Source organism: Haliaeetus leucocephalus, unplaced genomic scaffold (assembly GCF_000737465.1).
Source record: "Haliaeetus leucocephalus isolate CR32 unplaced genomic scaffold, Haliaeetus_leucocephalus-4.0 Scaffold162, whole genome shotgun sequence".
NCBI classification, from domain to species: Eukaryota; Metazoa; Chordata; class Aves; order Accipitriformes; family Accipitridae; genus Haliaeetus; species Haliaeetus leucocephalus.
Genome location: NW_010972598.1, coordinates 9,436,938 through 9,458,795, shown reverse-complemented (window position 1 = coordinate 9,458,795; position 21,858 = coordinate 9,436,938). Strand labels below are relative to the sequence as shown.

At 40.3% G+C, this 21,858-nt stretch overlaps 1 protein-coding gene across 1 annotated transcript in view; it reads left to right on the top strand.

Moving 5' to 3' along the window:
- Nucleotides 1–21,167, top strand: part of KIF25 (kinesin family member 25) — a 34,475-nt gene extending 13,308 nt beyond the window's left edge. The window contains exons 5-12 of the mRNA XM_010562708.1: nucleotides 121–188; nucleotides 3,779–3,853; nucleotides 8,204–8,353; nucleotides 9,460–9,636; nucleotides 14,414–14,565; nucleotides 16,859–17,056; nucleotides 19,620–19,775; nucleotides 21,010–21,167. Of these exons, the coding sequence (XP_010561010.1) occupies nucleotides 121–188; nucleotides 3,779–3,853; nucleotides 8,204–8,353; nucleotides 9,460–9,636; nucleotides 14,414–14,565; nucleotides 16,859–17,056; nucleotides 19,620–19,775; nucleotides 21,010–21,167 (1,134 nt within the window). The remainder of the gene's footprint in view (nucleotides 1–120; nucleotides 189–3,778; nucleotides 3,854–8,203; nucleotides 8,354–9,459; nucleotides 9,637–14,413; nucleotides 14,566–16,858; nucleotides 17,057–19,619; nucleotides 19,776–21,009) is intronic.
- The last annotated feature ends 691 nt before the right edge of the window (nucleotides 21,168–21,858 follow it).

The window sequence follows — 21,858 nt, the reverse complement described above, 5'->3', positions numbered from 1 at the left end:
GAAGGGCCTTGGACTTCTTGATCCGAATTACTGCTGTCACCTGGAATGTTAGAAATTATAAATATTTTTGTGTGTGTGTGCCTATGATATTAACTGTTAAGTATTTTGTTTTTCTCTTAGGAAACCGTCCTTGTAAAGTGTAGCCGTCCTGGTCATGCATCAATAAACAAGACTTTTCAGTTTGAGAGGTGGGTAGTCCTGTGTAGCAATATCTGAATTGCTGGGTGAAGGCTAATTTTTTAGTAGTTATTAGTCAGAAGGTAATGTTCTTTTTGTTTTTGTTTTTGTTTTTTTTAATGTGGTATTCACATTCTTCCCAGGACAGAATAATGCACTTCAGGATGTAGATGGCACACTTAGTCTTCCCTCTCAGTGAAGACTACTGCTGTGGCTAAGTTTGAAACCTGTGTAGAGACTTATTTGACCCTCCTCACAGTCTGAGTAGCAATCACGATCCTTGCAACATGTTGCAAGATAGCAAAACCTTATGCACATTTTAAAGGGAAAGAATTGAGCTGGATTGCATGACTTCAGCGTTAGACATACAGCATCACTGAGCCAGAAACTGGACTGAGAACTTGTAAGACTCAATGTTCAGCCATGCTGCTTTTAACTTAGATTTCAAATGGCCTGAACATAGACAGCAAGGTAGAGTAGTGACATGTAAATCAGTGCTCCCCAAAGGAAAGGCTGTAGTGGGACCACTTTCCTTATTATGTGCTCAAGAATCCACGTAGACAAGAGAGATTTTGAATGCACCAGCTGTGTTAAAGGTTTTAATTGGTGTTTGTGCCTTATGAGACACCAGAGAGTCAGTCAGCAAGACAGAAAACTTCATGGAGTCAGGCTGAAAGGTGCCTCATGTTCTTTCAGAATGGAGCTGACCTGAACCTCTGGAAACAGGAATGAAGAGTTAAATTATTATAAATGAGATCTCTGTAAACCAGGAAATACAGAATTTTGCCCCATACCTTTTTTCTAACACAAACTTTGCATCTATACGTTGCAATGACTCATACATTAGGCTCTCTACCCTGAACCATGCTTCAAAACCCTCTGGAAACAGAACACTTGAGGGCAATTTCATACTTCCTTGCTTGAAGGCAAAACTTGATTTCAAAGTCAAATGTATCCAACATGAATTATCTGTCATGGTTTAAACTTAAGGTCTGAGTCTGTTCTGCCTGAACTGTAGGTTTGCTAAACTGCCATTCACCCTTTCATTGAGGCATCCTTCCAAGATGCTGCCTTTCTCTACTCAAGAAAACTGGGGACTGCTGTGGTGTAGGCCACCAATCAACTGAAAATTCCTAAGAAAATTCCTGAGATAATGCAAATCTTGGGGAAACTTTAGGGACCCCATAGGTTGTAAGACTCCCTTGATACAAGGTATATGAGATCTCTCAAGGTACATGGCCCCCTCGCACGTCTGCTAAGCTACTCGAAGCAATTCCTTTCACCCTCCAGCTATACCTAACACAGCCATACCAGTTGAAGTAAATGCAAAATAATGCTGGAATTCAACTCTGTAGAGCAATGCAGTTAATGGTATTGACACAGGATTCCAGAGGTGCTGTGACTCTCGACATGTGGTGTAGATCCTGATAATCAGGAAAAGGGTTAAAAAAATGTAAACCCCCCAAAGAATGCAGTTCTTGGGGAATGTTTTTTCAGTGTCCCAGCACAGCTCTTTTTATAAACAGAAGAGCATATGGTTCTTATGAACTCAAAAATGTTTATTTTTTTAGCAACCTTTTATGGAACTAATAAATGTCAAAATATTTGATTTCAACTCAGGAAGAAAATTCCAGCTTTCAGCATGTTATGCTTTTATAATTTTATTGGCGAATCAGTTAGCAAAATAAAAAAAGAAGCTCAGAATTTTCAAGGTGAAATTAACATTAATCACTACACAGGGACAAATCTGCCATCATCCTGGTAAAAATACATGGGCTTATAGAAAGAGATTCTCTGGCTTTGCTGCATCTTTCATTGTCTCAGATAGCTAATTAAGTGGGTGTCCATGCTTCAGCCAGTGCTGTGATTACAGTGTAGCAGAAACTAGTTCAAGCCAACTTCTACCTACCTCGTTTGGGTACTGGTAGCATTTGAACCACAGCACCTAAGTAGTGGCAGTAAAACCCCTTTAGGAAGTTGAGTAAATATTTGGAGTAGTTACTGTAACATGGAGCTCCATGCCTTTCCTCTGAGTGGCTACCAGAACCTGAACCTGATGTTGTTAGCTTCGGCTATAGTACTTTGCATTGCGAACAGACTACTAATACTGGTTCATTCTAGCCCTGGTTGTGGTTGGTAGCAATCTATTTGCTTTATTAGACAGCAAAACCCATCAACAGCAAGTGAAGACAGTATGCATGTTCTCATCTCTAAAATACCTCTTTAAGTTTGGGGTTTTTTTTTATGTAGTAGCTCTGAGATGTTTTGATGTGTTAAGAAAAGAATATCATTTTAACACATACTGAGTTAGAGGCCTAGTTGTTTAAGATGGAGGACTTGGTGCTAATGAATATTTCATCGATTGCAGGTGATAAATGAAGCAGAGAGAAGTGTTTGGAAGTGCTTTTGCTCTCTTATATTGACCTTGCAGATTTGATGTGCAAAGTTTACTGAAGCGTATGTGTGTATGCATGCAAAGCAAGGACGAAGTATTGCTATTCAGTGTCTGTGTCCTCCCAGTACGAACTGTGCCACATCTCTGCATATTTCCTGGCTTCTCAGTGTAGTATGACAGCACATCAGTGGAATGGCAAGACAAGCAGTATTTGTCCATCAAGCCAGACAAGTGCTCCTTTCCTGATTAAAGACAGTACATTTTCATGCAACTTACAATTAGACTGTGGAACATGGTGCCGCAGCATGTTACTCCAAGCCAAGAATTCGGCAAGATGCAAACAGAAACTGAATACTAATTCTAATAATTTTTTTTTAAACAGAGATTCAATTCATATTTCAGTTAGCGTCCCCCCCCGTCCCGGCCCCCCCCCCCCGATATGCAGTTGTTTTAGACATCATGTCTTTGGCCCAAGGATTGTACTGTCTTTGCTCTTTTCTAAGAGGTGGAATAACTCATTCAATTTAATTGTCTTTTATTCTGTTTAAAAATTAGTCTGAAATCCACATCACGATGTAAAAGAAAGTCTTCCCTCAAGTGAGGAGTGTTTATTGCAGAGCAGATAGTTCAGCAGGGATGGGGATGGAAACACCTTAGGCTGATTCTGCCCACAAAGACAGTGCATCCTTAAACATGACCCTCAGGGCCCTTCTGATTTCTGCTCTGCCACTGACTCTTCTGAGACAAATCCCAAGGCAAGTTTGAAGCCTCTGTACCTCTTTTTCCCCCCAATCCTTATCCACACCTACAGGTAAGCATAACCTGACCACTCCCTTCCTTAGTGTGATGCAAAGGAGACATAGGCAGCAGGGATATTTCACAGTCTGGTAGGTGGGAAAAAGGAACAGGGATCCAGTACAGCCTGAAAAAAGGCTCTGTCTGCCAGAGGGGCAGGCAGAAGGATTAGGATGAGCTCAGAGAGCCACAGGTGTACACCTGCAGGTCGCTCCCTCCAGCACAGACCACAGCCACTCCCAAAAAGTGGGTGAGAACCTTGGAGTTCTAATTTTCAGTCCCCTGACATAGAAATGTCAGCAGGTCACAAGTTTTATGTCGTTGACCTACATTTTCCCTAGTTTGTATTCTTGTATTGTGATAACATATTTATATTTTTTCTTCAGTTAATCATTGCACTTTGCTCCTCAGAGTTTACAGTCCTTTGGAGTCTCAAGACACAGTATTTGCAGATGTGGCTCCTTTGCTAACATCTCTCCTGGATGGGTAAGTTAAAAGGTGGCAATAATCTACTGAAATCCATCAATTAAAAAAAAAGTCTTAATAGTGGCAGTCCTATCAGGTTTTGTGGCTTTGCAGTTGCGTTTTGCTGTTTTCTTTCCAATCAACACCAAGTGAATGTTGTCTGCCTGTATAAACAGTGAAAACACTGTCTACAAAATCTAGCAGAGAAGACAAATTTGAGGAAAAAAAATTAGTTTTTTTCCTCTGGTCTCTTTCTAGCAAACTTAAGCATTGCCTCTAACGGAGGATACTATCTTTTTTTGTGTTTTGGTAGGTTATGTTTTATAACTGTTTTTCAGTTGTAGACACAGTATGATGCATCTTTTCCAACAGTGTATTCATATATGAAAGGCCTGCCAGGGCCACTCTCTGATCATCTGTTCTGCTTTTGTGTACAGCAAAGGCCATTGGAGGTGGTGTAATCAATTCCCAGTTGAACCAGAACTGAGCATCCTCAGTCGTAGTTCTAATGCTCCTTCAGGCACTGGGGTTAAAACAGAATTCTGGTTTGAATACCAAACTGATCAGTAACAGCCACTAACAAGTATGTGTAATTACTTCTAGCCACTAAGTTCATGAAATGTGATTCTTCATTTATACCAGAGCCAACTTAACCTACTCTTGTGAAGAAGCCTCAAAGTGCATATTGTTATAATCCTTGAGGCTCGAACTGAGATTTATGCAGAACTTCCCTTCTGCTCCTTTCCACCCCCACTCTAATTCCACTCAATTATAGATGGTTGTTGTGGAGCTGTCATGAACCTTTCTCTCCCTGTAGAGAGAAAGCCAGTCCCTTTCCATCCACAGCGGCAATCCTTGTTCCCAGCAGTCTGCACACCAAAGTTTCCAAGTCTCCTTTTCTTAAAAGCAGCCTATAAGAGGCATATCAGGATATTTTGACTATTGGGAAATCCCATCCAACCCTTCACACACACCACAGAGGGGCCCATGAGAGCTACCTGGGCTAAGGGAAGTCCTGTCTGGCCCATATGGCATTATTCTAGTTTACCAAGGGTGAGTAACCACAGTTTCCATAGCTGAGCAACCTAGGGACCACTAGGCTGGAGGAATTTGAAGAAGTCCTTATAACCACTGTGTTCTCTCTCTGCTTTTCCTTTTGCAATGAACATGTTTGCTTTGGCTCAATATGTTGCCTATGTATCTGCAAACACATCTGATCTGTCCCTTGATCTGCTGTACTTCCCACTTTCTCATTTCCACACTGAGAGAATCCTGTCCTGAAAGCTAGGATTTTTATAGTCAGTTAGGAAATGTTCTGTTATTGAAAACAAAAGAGTTGTCTTGTTCTTCCAGAAGTGCCGTTTAAACAGAAGCAGATTTTCAGGGAAGTCAGGGCTGTGCGTACCAGCGATGTTTCTCAGCAGCCTTCCCATTATAAATGGGAAACAGACATACTTAGTCTGAACCTTGAACCTTTTTGTTGCTCCTGATTGTTTTAGTCTGGGCTCCAAAGTGGTCTGTAACAACTTTGAGCTTAAGTAGAAAGGAGTGTTCCACCCCTTTATTTTTTCTTTATTTTTCTTTCTTAATGAATTGTTTCATTTTTCAGTACAAATATACAGGGAGAAAAGATTGTTCTATATGCAAAACAAAGTACAGCAGGCTTCAGAGTTTACAGTTAGCCATACAGGGCCAGCAAGGGAGTAAGATAACATTTTTTTTTTACAGCATTGAAGAATCAAACTTACTTATTTTAAAGAAGACAACATTTCTCTTCCTTTGATTTCCTGTAACAGTGCTCTCTCCTAGCGATAACTTTGCTATACTGAACATTGATACTCCTTTCAGGAGAGACATACTATAAAACTATTGGTATTCTAGCTTGACAATAAGAACTTTTCTAAACAAGAATATAACTAATGAAGCAGAGTGGAGGAAGCGAAATGTCAGGGCACATAGATGAATCACAGTCCAAAATTTTCAGATTGCTCTATTTGAAACCCTTACATTGAACCAGAGCACCAATGAAGTGAACCAGGTAAATATAAACTAGTCTGCTGCTGATGCTGCTTGTCGTCTTGTTGAATCACCCAACAATTCATTCTCTCCTGTGCCTACTTAGATGGAATTCTGCTTCGGATAGTTTTAGCTCGTTTGGGCTTACTGAAATACTAACTGTTTTGCCTTTGGCAGAGTAGTTATCAGGGATTGATACCTGATTTGCATCTCTATCTTCAAGGTTACAAGCACCTGTCTACACCTGTCTACTTAGCTTCTCATCAATCATCTGTATCTTGTCAGAACTATTTTGTCCATGATGCTTACTTTCTAACAAGTAGCAGTTAAAGAAAATTTGAATAGCTGGACTATATGAAAGTTTGAGACACTTCTAAAAAGACTTCCATTCTGTTTTTCCTAGGGAAAACTACTACTTGCAAACTTCTGGCTCCCTTTTTGGTTCCAAAGATCTCTCTGATTTTGAAGTAGGGCTAGAAGTCTCCATAAGCTATGGGCTGGTGAGACACTGTACATTAGGGGTGGAATTGTGAAAATTGCTCATTGTTAACCTAGCTGGAAACTACCAAAATTAGTGGGAGCTTTTCCACTGACATAAAGGCAAGTAGAGTTATGTCAGCAGTGAATACTTAGAGAAATCCCATCTTTCAGATTTACAGCCCTAATTTCTAGCACATTTCTTTTTGCTGTAGTGCTTTTTATTTTCAGTTACACTTGTCTCGTCTCCTTTATTTCATCAAATCTATGACTAGACTTCTATTTTATACTCTGCATCAAGTTCACTGACTGCAACTTTGACTTCACATCCCCAGAAGGAGTACCCAGGTATTTGCTGTGTTGCTTATCAGACCACATTTCTTTCTAACAAGAGAAAGCTTTCTAAATAATCATCCAAAAATAATCACTTCTAGGCATGTTTAATATGCAAAAAATAGCTGCAAATATATTTCTCTGCAGTGGCCATATAAGTATTTCATGACTTGAAACCATAAATTTAAAACAATTAGATGAGGGGTGTTCATTGAAATTTGCTGGCATGTGCTTGAAACAACATTTTGCTATGAGGAAAAGCATTGGATAACCAAAAGCAGCTGTTCAGGTCTGCCCACAGAGGAGGTAGCTTAAGCAGTGAAATTTTACTCCCTGGCAGACCAGGAGCAAGCCCGTTCTTGCAACTCTCTAGTAGAGCAGAAATTTAAGCATACTGCAAAGCACTCCTCGTGTATGGAGATTCTGCTAATGTTGTGTCTCTGAACAAACAAGATACTCCAGGGAAGGAGCAGTCCTCTCAGCATAACTGCATGTCTTCCAAGAGTTTCTGCGGGCACAGTTCGGTGGTCAACACCTGGGTGCTGGCAGGTGCTGCAGAGGAGATGCAGCCGAGTAGGGACTAACCTTCAGCTGCACAGTACAGTATTGGTCCTCAATACAAAGTAGTACTGTGGCTGGATACATTGGTATCTGCCCACTTGTTTTGCTTAAGGTGTTGACTTTGATCCGACTGTGCTGGAAACACTTTCTGGATAGGATTCATACATCTAAATTCAGATCCCTACGGCGCAGACATCCACAACAGAGCTTACAGCTGTAGACTTTTTTTATTATTATTTTCAGTGCAGAGAAAACAGGATTTTCAGAGTTCTGTTCATGAGATGTATTTTATATGTCTACTTCAGAAGATGATGAATTGTGTTTCATAGGTGCCTGTACCTCTGCAGTGACATTGTACATTTTCACCTTCTACGAGTCTGTATCAGAGCAGTTCCTACCACCTTTATTCCAGAGTAGTCTTTGTGTGCATACTTATACTGGACTAATGCATTTGGTTTACAATTTGTACCTCTTTCTTATTATTAGGGCTGTCTTATCTTTTCCAGTGACTGAGGGTTATGACTGATGAGCCCGCCTGAAAAAGACTACGGGAGCTGAAGAGGTTACTGTTCCCAGCTGTTAAGATATTAATGCTGTGGTTTGCAGCATAGCACTGTAAGAGAAATCAAACCCAGCGATGGTTTACTTTAAAATGCTGTACTGTAAACTGCAGTGGTTCAGGAGCTGATTAACAAGCAGCTCAGTAGTGCATGAACTGGAAGTTGGGCAGACAGGAGGTCTAACCTCATCAGTCGTTCCAAGCTAAGCATCCCTCTTTTGTCAGTTCCCTGCCCTTCAACTCTGCTTAAAAAATAAAAATCTGTTAAGGCAATGTTATGAGCAGTAATTTCTGTTAGATTTTGAGATCTCCACAAAGAAATCTGCAGGGCAGGGTGTTCCCAAATTGTTTGGGGGTTGACTTGCCACCTAACAACGCACACATTTGGTAATGGTAAAATAAATGAAGGCCCTTCTAATTTTCAGGTACAATGTGTGTATCATGGCTTATGGGCAGACTGGAAGTGGGAAGACATACACAATGCTGGGACCACAGTTAGAGGAGAACTTTGCATACTCCATAGAAGATGCATCAGAACTTGGAATTATTCCTCGAGCTACCCAAGAAGTCTTCAGGTAACAACTAAGTAAAGGTTCCTGTCAGTGGCTGTCATCTTAAACTTTCTAGAAAGGATGAAATAACATTTGTAATGTATTTATCATTACAGATTTCAGCTTCACAATGATTAATATATAGCTTCTCTGACTGCCATTCGATGTGTGAGTTTTGATATAGATTTCTAGTCTCTCTCCTGCTTAAACTGATTCTCTAAGAAAATAAGATCATGCAATCTTGATGTGTGTTATTGGTCCATCTGTCTTTCCGACTCCTAATTAATTTTTGAATATGTTTCAACCATAGCTGTGGGAGTCTAAAACATAAATTTAAGTTCTTACAAAGTTTGTAAAAATTGACAATTGGAATAGATGAAGAGGATCCAGATTAGAACCCAGTCCCAAAGAATGATAGTAGAATTTTTAACCATGATCTGTTCTCGCTTTGAGAATGCTTAGATTTTTTTTAGTTGAACATAATGCCTGATTTGAACTGATATGCTGCTATGTTACAATAGAAGAGCCATTAGAGTTTTTTTCAGCTAAGCCTGTTTCTTTTGGAGAAGGATATGAGCTAAATCAAAAAGATCCAATTTTGTACCAGAATAACTGTGTCTAACTGTAAATACTCTCCTGAATAGACAAGCCCTTAATTTATGAATTTTCTGAGGCTGTGGACAGATAACGTCTTAGAGGTCTAGCTGGGCAGTTTACCATCTCTGCTTGCTTGTTGCTTGCACCCTGCTAGAGTTTATCATACCTTGAGCTCTGAATCCAATAACATCCAGCAGAGAAATGGTATAAAAAAAAATCTCGGGGAGGGAGAGAGATTAGTGGAGGCTAGTGGAGAAAAACAATTTAAGCTGGCACAGCTCTTTCTTTGGAAAATGAAGTTTTATTTACTGCTTCACGTATAATTTAACTGTATATTCTGATTCTTCAGCTTAACATTAGCATGTGGATGAGGCAAAGCCACAACTGTGGACATTTAATAAGCACTTTTATCAGATTGTAATTAGATTACAATGAAAGAATAGCTCTTTATTTGCAGATTGTTCACTTGGGGTTTGACTTCTACATTTTTTGGCTTGCTTCTTTCTTTTTTTTTTTCTATTTTTATTCTCCAGGCTTATTTCAGAAAAGCCACCAGGAAGTTACTGGGTTGAGGTTTCTGTTGTAGAAGTGTATAATAATGAAATTTTTGATCTTCTGGCCAAAGACAGTTGTGGAAAAGTATTTGGCGTCAAACGTGATGTTGTCACAACCAGAGAAGGAAAGAGCGATGTTCCATTGCTTACATATGAGTAAGTACACTATTTGAGCCTTATCATCCGATCATAATCTGGTGTCAGTGCAATGCATAGCTGTCACAAAATTGCACTATAGGCACCAGTTTTCACTTCTAAACAATGAGTCCTTATTATATGCAATAGAAAAAATTGGATGATTCTCACTGTTTCCATTAGCTCAGTCTATTAAGCTGCAGTTGGCTGCGAATGTCAAAATACTTTCTGAAATAACTGTACAACTAGTTTTGGTTGTACTCCTTTGTTAAGTGCCTCCCACCCAGAATGCCTTTAGATAGCTGTGTATTTTGTTGTTGCAGGAGCTAGGGCATCTTGTCAGCTGTAGAAAAAGAAGGGGTAACCCAGTCACAAAGCACTTTCCCTTTAGTCTTACTAAATTATAAAATGTACAGGTTATAATAGAAATGTATGTATTTCTTGTAGATTTTTAAGCAGCTGTAGAGCGTTAGCTTTCCCTACATGCACTGGAGTTAAAAACAAATTCTTTAGAAAGAATAAGATTGTAAGTGATCTTTTAATATAAATACCCATCTTTCTTACACTGCTTAGTATTCTATTTTCATAACTGGAGGCATTAAAGTGGGAATTGATATGCTGGTATTTGAACCTGTAGTTCTTAAGAATCCAGGTTCTTTAACTAGAAGCTAAGAAGTAGCTAAGCTTCTACTCATTTAGTTTTAAGATACATACCTTCCCAGCACTGGTATGTGGCAAGTTTGATTCTTATTTACACATCTAGACAGTGTAGGGAGACCTAAGGTAGTTAAGGCTACAGCTGTACTTACTTTAATGCCTTCTTGTACTTCCTAAACATTGCAAAGGCTTGTTCTAGTAAACATGGGAATGATTCTTGGTGTTACATATGTGTAGTATATAAAGCAAACGTGTAATACTTTCTTGTTACATATAGAACACTCGGCTAATTAGATAGTAAATATCACATGTTCATAACAATTCATGCATTAACAAGAGTGAATCTGTTTTCAGATGCTTCATTTTAATAACAGGTGTGGTGTTTATGCTAGTATTAAATCAACATTAACAAAACCAAATTATGACAAGCAGTACTAGTGGCACCAGAGAGGTGATGCTACCCAGGAATTAAGCCACTGGACACGTCCCTGTGAGTGCCCAGCACACGAACACAGATTGCAGAAGGGGACACTTCTGCTTGTGCACTGCAGAGGGGTCTAGCTACTTAGAAAAAAATGTTCTGTTCCTTGGGCAAATAATGTTTGTGAAAGAAACACCCTGCCCTATCAAAATGTTTAGCACAGTATTATAGTGTTTTACGTTTCTGGAGGAAACATGATGTTCTTCTTCACTTCTCTATAATAACGCTTGTCATGGTCTAATCTCTGCTTTTCCAGGAGGAATTAGAAGTCAGATATGCAAAGCATTCTCCCCCCCTCCCCATTAAAACAAAACACACCCTCAGTGTAAATAATTGAAGGCAGTATTTTTGCCTTGTGGGACTTAGTCACATAAGCAGACTAGTAGTTGTTTGTTTATGTGGGTTTATGTTATTGCCAGAAAGCCTTGATAAAAATACAAGAATGTACTGGAGGGTTGCGCAAATGTACCTTTATCTACCTAGTTATATGCGTTTATTGACTTGTATTTTCCAGCCATGGAACAGCTCATAGAAAAGTGAGACCCCAGACAAACTGTAAAGTGGTTTTCTTTACCATGGGGGCTATATAACTCTCCTTTCTTTCTATGAAATAATAATCACTGCAATATTCTAGGAAGGATTAACATTTGTATCTGGGGTATGCCTGCTCTTCAGTCTTGAGATGAAATATGGTTTCCAGAGAGATTCTGCATCCTTGATTGCACTTTGCATGCTCCATAAGAGCAATGAATGAATTAAAAATGATGAGCTTGAAGTGATGAATCCTTTTGCCCTCTTTGTCTGTATTATGCTGACTGGTAGGTTTCTCTTGGTCTCGGTTCTTGGATTTCCCCAGCTGTGACGCTACTCCAACTTTTAGTGTCTGGTTAAGAATCTGCTGTCAAGGGAAAGAAAAACTCCTTCAGAAGAGGTTGGGAGCAGAGCCTAACCTGTGTGTGCTGAATCTTTCTTGAAGGAGCTAATCTCTTTCCTTTGACTAGAGAAGAAAGGAACCATATGACTTAGAAAATGAAAATGGGTGCATATAGTGTGGGTATGATGGAAGTTGAATTCTTCCTGCTTCATCAGAACCTCCAAGTAATTTTTAATTATGGTATTTCAGTAACCAATGTGCTGGCCTGGTTTCATTCCTGAAACATGCCTACTCCCCTTCCCAAGGGAGCTTTGCATAGTTAGTAGGCAACCCATCTATCTTCCTAGGCTTTGAAGAAGGGAGAGGTGAGATGTAGGTGGACTTGTCCCATAGAGGCAGGAACAAGAAGCTGCAATAAGGTTTCATTTGTCCTTCCACTTCATAAAATGGCTGCTGTGTTTATTTCTGTAAATTTTAATCTATGGTAAAGGAACCTGGCACCTTGAACTAAGCACCTCTTAAAAACCACTTATCTCAATCAATTGATACATACTCAATTCTAATGCAAATATAATTAAGAATATGGATTATATCTCAGTTACAATGCAAGCAGCAAAAAAAAGTCCAATTCATAAACAGGTTATATTAATAATTACACAGAAAGGTTAACAAGAAAAAGCAAACCCAAACAAAGCAAGGGAATCATTGAATGAGGCCACCCAGCTGCCTGAAATCTAAAGTAAGCAGCTGGTGCTTTGAATAAAAACACATCTTCATTTGTGATAATATTTCATCTAGAATATATTGGCCTGCTGGGTCTCATTGGCTTCTCCATATATCCATTAAAGTACAGTAGTCTCTTTCCTGCTAACAAGTACATCTTACTGAATCACAAAAACCTCAGTCTCTTTCTTCTTTTATGGCTTGGTTGACTTTGGAGAACATTCAGCATCAAATTTTTAACCTAACCACAACAGGGCTTCTCTTTGTAGAATCTGGTCCTGGCACGTGCAGTACATACAGCATGATAAAGTCGTAGAGATTATAGTAAAAAGTTATTACTGTCAGCCCTGCTGAGAAGCTACTGTGCCAAGCTTGCAGCACTGGGCTGGGGATGCTGTTTACCTCCAAAGTCAACTGCAGTTTCCCAGGAGGTGACCAGCACTGACAGCGTACCCTGAGGCCTGCCTTCTTCTGCAAACACTAGTTAGAAGACAGCAGCCTGTAGCACTGACCCCTTGCCAGTGCACAGCAGCAGCTGGCAGAAGCCAATTGCCCATTGCTAGATCCTAGGGAAGGCTGCTTATCTCTCAGGCTGTCCAGTCCTGGCTGAGCAGCTACTGGAAGGCGCAGTTCAAAACTCAGGAAGGCAAGACCTGCCTCCTTGGACTTGAGGCAATAGTCAGATCACCCAGCGCGAGGCTCTGCCTTCTCCGGCAGTAGGACCCAGAGCCTCTGCTTCCCTGCTGGTGCCAGGTCAACCAACCAGGGACACATCATCAGTGGACGCACGGAGGCAGAGATATTACGGGGGAGGCCAGCATGTGCGGCTCGGGATTGACAGGTGAAGTCTATAGTGAGCATTTAGCTTCTGCAGCTCTCGTTACACAGGGAACTGCTTTTAGGTGGCTGCTTCTCCTAAGTGTCTATAAGCGTGGTGTGGCTAAGTGTTTTTCTGTTCGTCAGATGCCCTTGCTTTATTTTCAGAGGAAATTGGTTTAGTTTGGTATAGCTCTTTTGTCTCTAAACTCTTCAAGTATGGCTCTTCTTTAGCAGAAAGTAAGTTTGTGCCCAGTGTGATTTTCACTGAAATCAGCCAATTCTAAGTCATGAAGGCCTTGTCTTTTAGCACATGCTTGCTTTTGCTGACTGCAGTGATGTGGAACCAAGCCTGTAGCCTGTCAGGAGAGTTATTAATGGTTCTGGTGTTACAGGGCATTCAGTAACCAGGCAGTGATATGCAGACATAATAACCTATGCCCCCATCAAGAAACTAATGTTTAGGTGATGTAACTTAAGTGATTATCGAAGAAGGCAATGCAGTGAAAGGAAAGGGTAGGCAATCTTACCTCATTTGTTTTAAGCATTGCAAACCTGAGGGAAATCATAGTGGGTTTTTTCTTTACCTAATCAGTTTATTTCACTTTGTGTTAGGTTTTTTTCCCTTCGATTGGTCATATCTGCAGTATTTCTTTTAACTGGAAAAGAAAACAGATAGTACGAGATAAAATGGTCTATAGAAACTTAAGCCTGTCTATTCTGACACTGTGCTGGAGTCCCTGAACAGTGGAACTGAACTTTTTTCCAAGGATTTTGGATTTAATTCCAAATGTGAAAGATGATTTCCAAAGGCCCAGTGAAATTTCTTTTTTTTTTTTTGCCCTAATTGTGTACCTCCCAAAGAACAGGAGCTACCTTAGCATAAACTGGACAACTCCACTTCTGTAAGACCAGAGATTCCAGGAATGTCTAAATCTTGTATTTTCTCCCAAAGTGTGGAGATGTAGAATTTTCAGTTACTTGTAGAGCTGAGCTACAGTACCTATAGACCTGCAAAGGCTGGCAGGCCACTTCAGAACTTTCAGTCTTGAATTTTCATCTTGGACTATATCCCACCTGAAAAAGCCTATATACAGTTGTTTTTGCAGCTCAAAACTGAGATTAGTATAAGGAGTTAGAAGAGTGGGGAAGTAAAAATGCTCAGATTCACATCTAAGTTGTCAGATTTCTCATGTGCTTTTTACTGTGAGTCAGTTAAATCTTCTGCTTGTTTCTTTACTTCCCAGGACTGTTGAAAATGCATCTGAATTTTTGCATCTAGTCAACAAAGGCCTACAGCTGAGAGTCAGGCACCCAACACTGGTGCACGCTCACTCCTCTCGTTCTCATCTGGTAGTTACATTGACCATAACCACAATTGTCTCTGGAGATAACTTTGGTAAGTAGGATGTTACTAAAATACATCTAGAGCCAGTTATTTTTTGAAAAACAGTCTGTGGACTGATTTTCATATTGGTTTTTTCTCCTTTTTCCAATGTTTAATACATTCCTTCAGTTCTCTTCCATTGTTTTACTTCTGCATACTTTCTTAAATAACAGACCAGTTTGATGTTTGAACACTACTGAAACTTTCATTTTCATAAAAACTTTTCACTTTTCTTTACCTATCTTGACTTACAGAGTTCCTGAAGTTTTACAGTATGAAACAACTAATGAAATTTTATCAATAATTCATAAGATAAGGTATAAGATAGATAAGACATCAATAAGATAGGTACTCAAATACACTCAATGTCCATTAAATTTAGAGTCCATTGAACTGTTAATAATAGGCCACTGCAGGAACAGACAACACAGTTGTCTTATTTACTGTGGCAAAACCTGTAATTCTACTTTTCATTACCACACCAAGACTTACCAGTTTATTGCTTTAGGAATAACTTTGGCTTTTGGGGGTTAACTTTGTTTTCTTTTGCTCATGTTGTAATTAGGGTCTCTGCTTCCAGTGCTGTGGTCCATCTCCTTCATACCCTGCAACAACAACATGGTCTTAGAAAGTGAAAAATATTTAACATTTTTCCCTTAGATTGCTATCAGAAATTAAACCAACAATATTAGCAAAACAGAACAAACAGTGCCCTCGCTTAGCTATGGGCCTTGCCAAAAGACACTGTTACTTCACAAGTTGCAGCTCCAGCATTTCAGATGTTAGGTCTAGCCAGTTCCAGATTCTTGTCAATCAGACAAATGTTACTTTTCAAAATGCAGTGTTTGCACCATTAGTGCACCAGCCATCTTGTCTAGTTCAGGCTTTCCTTTGCCACTTCTAATTGCAGTCACTCTACTATGCCATGTTGTCTGGCAGCAAAACTCCAAAGAAATTTCAATTTTATGTTGAATGCAGACTCAGAGTGTATGGATGAAGATGTGCGTATGGGGGAGGGTAGAGCAGCACTGCAAATGGAACCTCACTGTAGCAGTGTGACAGTGCATTGTCTTGTTTAAAAGGAGAAATTCCTGATTTAAAAGCTAGGTGCAATATCTCAACACTGGAGATCTAAGTCACTAAATAAAAAGTTATAAAGTCTATGATGAGTTCTGCACCTAGAGCCAGGGTTGACAAGCCAACACTTTTTCAGGTTTGGTTAAGGTCTTTTAGCATTTTGTTTCAGTATTATCTGTTGTTTGAGGAAAGCAACTTAATTTCCTTGCCTCAAACTGAAGAGGAGTGAGAACACTTATTTTTACATTGTATAGCCTGAAGCCATTTATTCTGTGTAAACCAACACAGCTGCTCTGTCTACACTGTGAACAGCTAGCTTGTGTTTTAGCAACAGCCTGGCTGGAGAGGTCCGGAGCTCTGCAACCCACTTCAGTCTGTTCCTTACTCAAGTTTTGCAGTTGGGAACTTTGTACTATTGCAACTAGACTCTTTTAAGTCCCCAGGAGAGTCTGTTGTCTCTATTACCTGTGGCAGAGTACGTGCCTTTTATTCTTTTCTGTCTTTCAGAGAGAGATGGATGAAAACCAAAACACTGAAGAAAAAAAGCAAAACTGCTTTGGGAAAGCCCCTCTGTATATACTCCTGCTAAGCTAATGCCAAAGCAGCTTTCCCAAAGAATCTGTCTTCCTCTTCCTTCCCAGCAGAGAGTGAAAGCCAGATGCTGCTGCTGAGGAAGAGGAAGGATATGAAGCAGTCTAGTGCAGCTACAGAACTACCAGGAGTAGTAAGTAACCAACCTGAACAAGTGGGAATAATGCTGTTGAGGCTAATAGCTCATCACGTGGAGATGCAGCAGTGGGGTATGAGAGCTGAAGGAAGTCTAGAAAGAACAGCAGCAACGGACAAAACAGAGAAGGCACAATGAACTTTTTTTTTTGCTAGAGGACCAGCAGGTGATGTTTCAAATACATAGAAACAGACTTCAGGGCTTACTGCTTCCAAACATCCAAAATCTCACTTTGGTTTCAGTCAATCTAAAACTTGAAAAAAAGCTTCTCTAAAGTCCTTACTGGACTCCTGTTTCTTGTTTTCCACACAGAAGTGTGAACAACACTTTAAATAAGATAGAAAAAGTCATTCAGCCTGCCCGTGCCATTGGTTCTGACTTGTATATTGCTTCTGTTAGAATAGCCTAAACCAGCAGATATTGTACTTCCTCTGTTGATGCCCCTCTCAATTTCCATGGCAGTAATAAGCTCTCTTTGTTTGTGTTTTTGCCATTAACCAGGTACTTCATGGGAAGATGAACAAACCAGTCAGAGGCTAAATAAAGAGGTTTCCTGCACCCTTCCACAGAAAATGAGAGAGAATAAATCCACCTCCTCTTCTAGAGCCTCTTCACCAGCACAAATTGAAGCAACTGAGAAAATGAAGCAAGTCAAAACTAGGTTGCAGCTGGTGGACCTGGCTGGTAGCGAATGTGTCGGTAGGCAAACACGTCTGCTATGGGCATGGATCCTCCCACGTCTAGGTTACAATAGTTGCCTTTACCCCTTTATGGAGGGATACGTGCTGCATTGCTTTCACACGGGGGTGGTTTAAACCCACAAATCCTGGCACAAACAAAATTTGGGGGGCTGATTGTTCCAGTTTTGCACTGGTACAGTTTAACTGAAAATCTGACTGCATAAGCTTGAAATAAGCCCAGGGCAGTTACCTATATCATAGGTATATTATTTGTTCAGACTGGTTTTATTAGACCTGTTTTTCTACTCTGAAAATTAGCATGTCTTTGTAGAGAAATGTTTAAAGTGCATAAATTATTTAAATGTTACAGATAACTGTAATAATTGATATCACCATGTGTGGGTTTTTCTGCCTTATTGTGGAAAAAGTTTTGGAGGAAGTTAGTGTTGAAAAGATAATATTGTTTTCATTGTTTCTTCAAAGCACTTTCCTCTTCCTGCCTCCTCTATGCACACAATAATTTCAAAAACTTGATTATTTCCTAAAGGACAAGCTTTCTTACCAAGAAAAGCCATGCAGCCAAATGTACCATTCCAGAAATAATGTTTTGAAAACTGAACCAGTATTATGAAAGAGTCTTTTACTTTACTGCCAAGAATTCTTGCTGTTGCTCACTGTTAAACTTTTGTTCTACAGAAAAACCTAATATAATGCATTATTTTTTTCATTTGCTCTGAGTGCTGGAAACTGTTTGGTAAACATGTAGTTGAGCAACAATGTGTGTGTTGGTTCTCTCAGTTCAACCAGGACAAACGTTCACTTGGTTTGGGGCTCGGTGGGCCAGATCCTCCAGTGAAGCCAGAAGAGCTGTGCTCACTTGCATCAGTGTTAGAAGTGTCCCAGCACACGCAGCAGCCTAACCTCTGCCATCAGCTACTCTGATAAAAATGAGGGCAGCTCTTAACTCATAATTGTTTTAAAACACGGACAAATGGAAGTGAGGAGCCGTACAGCAGGCTTCTCGCACACTTCAACACCCTGCCTGGTTAGCTCTGCAGCGATCCTGGATCTTACAGCATTTACAAGCTAAGTGGTCCCTTTTGAGCAAACTAGGTTTCAGTTTGAAAGCTCAGCTAAATGCTTTGGGGAAGTTCATCTAACCAAATGTAGGTAATCAGCAGTTTAAACATGTACCTCCTCACCTATATGCAGTTTTCTGCTTTAGGGCGATGATATCCCTTGTCTCAGAGTCCACCTTTACTTGCTATAAAAGAAGCCTGGGGGTGGCTGTATACACAATGACCCCAGTAAAGTTAGCCTGAGATACATCCTGTCTCAGATTATTAACACCTTGTGGCAGGGTTTTCCAAACCGTTTTGCTCTGTGCTTCTCTGCCAAGAGACTCAACCACTCCAGCCCCATCCTCTCCCATAGTCTCATTTCTCCAGCCCTCACTGTCCAGGCTTCTGGGTTTTTTTGCTATTACTGTGCCTTTTCACGTTGGCCTCTTGAACACCTTCCTTGTTCTCCCAGTTTGGAAAATGCTGTCCTAAAGGGAAAACAAGATCCCTCACCTTTCTGTACCTCTCTAGAGGTGGGACAGTAGGCAGTTGAGGAAACTGTTGGCCCCGTCTGATCATCCCGCTACCATTAGCTCTGCCCAGCATGGATTGTGTGCTCTGGGTAATGAAAAGTGATTGCAGATGCATATGTACCTCATCCACTATCCTGAAGAAAGGCTGAATTTGAATAATGTGATGCTAATAGGAAGTTTCTCTTCCCCAAATGGCAGAGGTAAGGACAGGAGGAATTAATTACTCTTGACTGCACACTCATCCAAACTGATCAGAGTTGAGCTTGCAGCATCTCTTTAAATTGGTGCAATGTTATGTGTAGACCAAACCTTTCCAGCGTTGCTCACGGGCAGCATAGCTACATACCACGGTGCTGGGGGGATGGTAGAAGGGCATCATTTTCCTTTATCAACACCCTTAGAGCACACCACACCACAAAACAGCACCTTACAGACTTGGGTAAGCATAAATCCCTCACACTTATGGCTGCTGTAGGGTTTTGTTTCTGCAGCTTATGCCATCAGTGTCACTCCTCTTTTTCCTAAGGGATACAGACAGAGCAGTTAACTATTATAAAAAATGGTGGAACACAACAGGCTTACCTCTGGGGATGCTGTGGACTGGTGTTTTCAAAAGCAGCGTTGTCTTGTCCAATCATATGGTGTTCCTGCTTTCTCAGTTCCCTGTTCTTAATACATATGGAGCCAAGATGCATTGTACAGCTGAAGAGATCAACTTTAACATGAGATGCTTCAGACCATCTGCAGGCACTGAATCTTCTTTAACCTTCCTTCAAAAGAACAGAAGTACTGAACAATGTATTGGCAATCCAGAGGGAAAAACCACTGCATCTTGCTTTTGGCATGGGTGTACTGGAAGTCATGGCTCAGAATTTGTGTTTAAAAATGTTGCATCAAAAGTAGATGATACAGCAACAGAATTTTTCACACATTACAGTTGAAGCAGCTTTGCTTAGTCTTAACACTGCCTTTTTCTTCACTGTGCTAGGTATGTCTGGAGTGACAGGTGCAGCACTGCGAGAGACATCATTTATTAACCGCAGCTTGTCTGCCCTAGCAGATGTTCTTGGAGCAATAGCAGAACAGCGATCTCATGTACCGTATCGAAACAGCAAACTTACGCATCTGCTTCAGGACTCCGTAGGTAAGGGATTATTCTGACTTTGTTTAACAGTATAGATTTCTTTTCCCAATCTTTTCCCTCCTTTGTTGTGTAAAACTAGAGGATGATCTTGAATTCCTCCCTTGTACGTGGGCCTCTATTGAAAGACTCTGGCTTTGGAGCAGCATGAGTACACAGTGAGAGTCCTGACCTCATCCTGAATTTGGCTAAACCTTCCTGTTTCCAAGGTTCAGTTTAGGAATACACTTGTAAAAATCACATCATCTCTAACAGGATTGTGTAAATGGTAATAACTGCATTTCATTGGTGTTTTCTGTCAGGTACAGTTTACAAGTTAAGCTTAAATCTTTATTACTACAGGGTATAGTCACATATGTGCACATTCCTTAACATTGTGCCACATAACAGTAAGACAAAGGAGGGAGACAGAAGATATGCATGGTACTGTGCTACAACTTCTTTTTGTATTTCGGTTACCTTCTCTAGCTCCTCATCTATGCAGAAAGAGTTTTAAAGCAAGTGTAATTCCTGCAGTAATCTCAGATTTGTGTCCATCCATACAGTACCTTAGTCCATTTTTCTTCAGCCAGAAAGCATCACCTCTTACGCTTTTAGTCTCCAGTTCAAGGCATTGACAGCAACTAAGGTAACAGTTCTTGAGAGCTTCTGAAAGACTATTAATTTTTACTTGAATCTTGAATTTCACTTAGTGCTGGGGTCCCCACTGTGAAAATGGAAAGCCAAAGAAAGAAGTGAGTTTAGGACCTATGTTGTATGGGCACCTAGTCTGGTTTTAACCATGCCTGGTGTATGTCTTGGGTAACACTCTTCAAAGTGGCAATTTCCTTGTTTGTTTAATTGTTCTCTGTGAACTTCTAAGTCTGTTTCGCTTTATTGACACACAGATAAGCCATTTTGCCATTACCCCAAATTTACAAACATCTGACAAAACTTAATGAAGTGCCCAGTCCCATAACATATGTGCTGACTAACTGATGAAACTGTAAGGGGAAAGAAATCTACGTTACAAATCGTGAGACATTTATTCTACAGGGGCAAATACCATATTGTTAGATATAGACTTCCCTTGGAGGAGCCGTCTGTTTTCAACAGCCCTCTTCACGGGCAGTCTTCTGCTTCATAAAAGCAATGGTAGCCTGTGCTTGTTGTTGTGTAGATCAATACATTACCAGTGTATAATTTCCTGAAAATAATGAGGTAAATAAGTTATGTTTTGTCTTTTTCCTGCTTTTAGGAGGTGATGCTAAACTGTTGGTGATGCTGTGCATCTCTCCTGACCAGAAGTACTTAACAGAATCAATGCAGTCTCTGGGATTTGGAACTCGTGCTCGGCAAGTTCAGAGAGGACAAGTCAAGAAAAAAAGTTTCCCAGTGTCGAGTAAAGCAAAATAAAACCTAAGACTCCTGTGGATTAAAGTATTATTAATGAGTTCCTCAGACTGAAATGTATAGTGTTGTCCTAAAGCCATTCTGTTAGATATCAACTGCCAGATAAAATAAACAATCTTCAACATGGCATTAGTAAGCCATAAACCTACTGATAATGTTCTTGCTCCAAAGATAATAGCAAGTATCTACAACAGTTACCATAGAATGGTGGAATAGCATAGAAATAAATCAGGCTTTTTTTAGGAAAGCTACTTCAAGACATGGTTTTGGTGATGAGTTTCCTTTGGGCAAGAAGAACTAAGGCAGCAGATCCTTGATTTAGGATGGCTCACTTTAGAAAGGCCAAGGGTGCTTTCTGCCTTGTATTTAGACTCCTGTCTTCTCCTGACCATTCCAGTGCTTCAAAGCAGCAAGTGAAATGTCTCCTCCCAGCTTAGATTAAGATGAGACACGTCATCGTGGCTTGCTCTTCTATCCAGCACAGACAGGGTCATTCCTGAAGGACTATCAACAGGTTGGAGTGTAAAGGAACTCATCAGCTGCACTGCATGGAGTTCTGTTCTCTGGTTTTAGGTAGGAAGTAACAGCACTAGTGAGATGGAGAAAAAGGAGTACGGCTATTCTGTTATCCCTCTGGAATGTGGTTTAGGAAGCAAATGAGGGATTATACAACTTTTTGAAAACACACTCAGAT